This window comes from Tiliqua scincoides, chromosome 5 (genome assembly GCF_035046505.1).
Source record: "Tiliqua scincoides isolate rTilSci1 chromosome 5, rTilSci1.hap2, whole genome shotgun sequence".
Taxonomy (NCBI): Eukaryota; Metazoa; Chordata; class Lepidosauria; order Squamata; family Scincidae; genus Tiliqua; species Tiliqua scincoides.
The window spans coordinates 121,895,526-121,898,537 of NC_089825.1; the positions used below are offsets into that span (position 1 = coordinate 121,895,526).

Below are 3,012 nucleotides of genomic sequence, written 5' to 3' on the forward strand. Positions count from 1 at the left end.
ATGAATATATTAAAGATGAACTTATATGACTGAATGAAGGTCTTGCAATAGCTCAAGGCCTATAAAAGGCCTTGCACAAAGCAAGGCTGGCCTTTCCTTTTCTGCCACTATTGCATCACAGATGTGAAACAGCAAGCAGTGGAGGGAGCCCTCATCCCACAGCTCACTGAGAGGTCAAACAGTTGCCCTCACACTGAGAGCAGTTGCATCGGGCCAGTGTGGGCTCCAACAAATCACTGGAGGGCCAGAGGCTCATTGGAGACTGGGAGCTCTGTGAGGGCCGCATTGAGAGGCTTTGAGGGCTGCAAGTGGCCCCAGGGCTGGGGTCTGGGCACCCCTGCATTAGGTGGATGAAACACAGAAGGGTCTGAAAGTCTGGGATTTCCAAAAGGTTAGCCAATGAGGAAATACTGTTGGATGGGAGTTATGCAGAAATCTTTAGAATACCTTGGGTGATGATCAGATGCTGAGGAGGACAGGGGCTCGTTTGCCTTTAATAACTGTGCAGGAGAGGAACTTTGGCTAGTATAAAGTAGCAGGCAAGAGTGAGGAAAAAATGTAGCCGGTCACCTTACTAATCCGATTGCACTCTTGTGCTTCAGGTCAAATAATCCAGAATAACGCCTGGTTCTATACTCAAAATGGCAATTACAGATTAGAATTTCCATATGCACACATTGAAAAGGCAAAAGGAGGGGAAAAAATCCTTTTTATTGCTATTTAGCAAGCCTAAAAAGGCTGCCAAAGGGCACCTAACCCAGGTATGCACCCTACACCGTGTCTGCTCAAGAAATGGGGCTTTGGGACAAGTGCACTTGTGCACAAAATGTCCAGTTAAGCACTATTGTTGCCAAATGCTCATGTGCTTTTAACCACCATTTGACGTGCAGAAATTGGCAGGGAAAGCTTTTCAGAACATGGTGGGAAACATCATCTACAATCAAATGTCTGTGCCTCATGCAGCTGTTAAAGGCTACACAGCTACAGCTACATGGCTGATTGAAAAGTTGGCAATCCTAACAGGCATAATGAATAGGCCTGGGGGCATCAGCAGGGGGGAGACCCACGTTACCTCTAGGCTGCTTCCCGGCTGTTGGATACAGTCCTCATGGCCAACCCTCCACCTTGGCGCCGAGACCAGGTCCTCGAGATCTTCCTGGCCAGCCGGGCCAGTGTGCCTCCCTTGGCAGCGTAATCCCTCGCCAGTTCTTCAGGGGCTATCTCGATATTGCCTGTGTACCACATGATCCAGCCCAGCAGACTCAGGAACACCAGTACTGCACCCGAGTAGATCAAGAGGTCCCCAAAATCCCGGCCCTGGAGGCGCAGTCGGGCAAAGATGCCAGTCAGCAGTGCCACTGTGCCTGCTGCGTCCATGAGCATTGCAAATGCCAGTGCCAAGCGGCAGCGGCCCAGTCCTGAGGACCCCATGAGGGGACCCCCCCCCCCGGTGAGATGAGAGGCAGTGACAGCACAGAAGAGGATCTGGGGCAAAAAGGAAGGTCACAGAAGGAACTATGAAGAAGGGAGAGTCTCAGCCTGCAGAAAGGGACCAATACGTTGGCCTAGAACCAAGCGTAGTTGGTTTTCTTGAATGGAAGGGGAAGAAGAAAGGACAGCAGGAAGGGTGAATGGTCTGCTCAGGACTAGGAAAGAAAGCGAAGGAGTGGCTCAGGTGAGAGGCCCAGGAAAGCGGTCCAACCAGTTTCAGAAGGGGAGGGACCAAAACTCAGGTAGCAGAGGAATTAACTCTGCCCTGCCCTCCAAAGCCAGAAATGCCTGGATCCCAAGTCCCCCCCTGAGTTAATCTATACTAAATTTTTTTCCAGGGCATCCTGGCCTCAACACCCTGGCCACTCAAGACACCTAACCCCCAATAATTTGGGAGCCCAAATACTCAGTTCCCCTTGCTGTCACCGTTTGGCATAACTCTTGCTGCTTCTGAAAAATCCAGGCAATTTCTGGCTCCAAATGCTTCCTTCTCTAGCCTGCTAATCTCTCCAATACTTTTGCAGTGAACTCTGGAGTCCAGTCCTCTCCTTTACCCTCCCTTTATGACAGGTGAATCGGTCAACAAAGAACCTCACCCTTTTCAGAACTTTGCATGCACAAATACCTCCTCCATGTGTCTGTCCAATCATATTGGCACAATAAAAGCTTCCTGTTTACCTTTGGGTAGCCATCCAATCAGAGACCAGGAAAAAAGTTGGAAGGGGTGTGTGGGCGATACTGTTCAGTATGGCTATTTATTGCCTTTGATGTGCAGGAATCCATTGTGTTTTTTGAGCTTACAATCACAAAATCTGTGCCTGTGCAGGAATAAATCCATCACTACCACAATCTGAAACATTAGGGTCTAAGTCCCATTGAACTTTATGGAATTTACTTCATAGTAAACATGCTTTGGAGAGAAGAGGGCTATCTAAGTTTCTGTAGCAGCAAAACCTCATGTGGCATCTTAAAGTTGAACTCATTTATTGTAGCAGAAGCTTCCATAAACCAAAGTCCACTTCAACAGGTGCATGAAGTGAAATCTTCAGTAGGCACATATATGAACATGAATGCATGCATGCACACGCAGAAAAAAAAAAATTAAAAACAGAACAGCATTTTCTGTCCTGCTTCCTGAGAGTAACACTTGTGGACTGTGATCCACAAACACTCTAAAATAAATTTTTAAACTGTGATCATGCCACAATACTTTTGGTCCATAGTGGTGGAGAAGGGGAGTTCATTTCCCCTCCCATAGAAATTACACAGACTATGTGGTGAAACCCAACATTGCCACCCCTCTACAGCTGTCCAGAATTTCAGAGTAGTGGAGTAGCTGTTAAACACTGAACTTAACCATCCACTTCAGCTAGAAAGGTCCAATGCATGTTACAAAAGAAAGTTCCATGATTGCCTGTGCCACGTTTGAACAATAGAATCATATGAGACCTATGGATTGTGTGCAAAGCTAATAGGCTTTGCATAATATTTGCTCATAGCACAATACGCTATGCTTTGCTA

The 3,012-nt window shown here is 47.3% G+C and overlaps 1 protein-coding gene across 1 annotated transcript; it reads right to left on the reverse strand.

Moving 5' to 3' along the window:
- Positions 1 to 1,074: 1,074 nt before the first annotated feature.
- TMEM238 (transmembrane protein 238) lies at positions 1,075 to 1,431 on the reverse strand. The gene has a single exon (XM_066630367.1). The coding sequence runs from the start codon at positions 1,429 to 1,431 to the stop codon at positions 1,075 to 1,077; it is 357 nt and encodes a 118-aa protein (XP_066486464.1).
- Between the last annotated feature and the right edge of the window lie 1,581 nt (positions 1,432 to 3,012).

Coding starts and splice junctions, on each gene's coding strand:
- TMEM238 (XM_066630367.1), bottom strand. CDS start 1,431: ATGGGGTCCTCAGGACTGGGCCGCTGCCGCTTGGCACTGGCATTTGCA.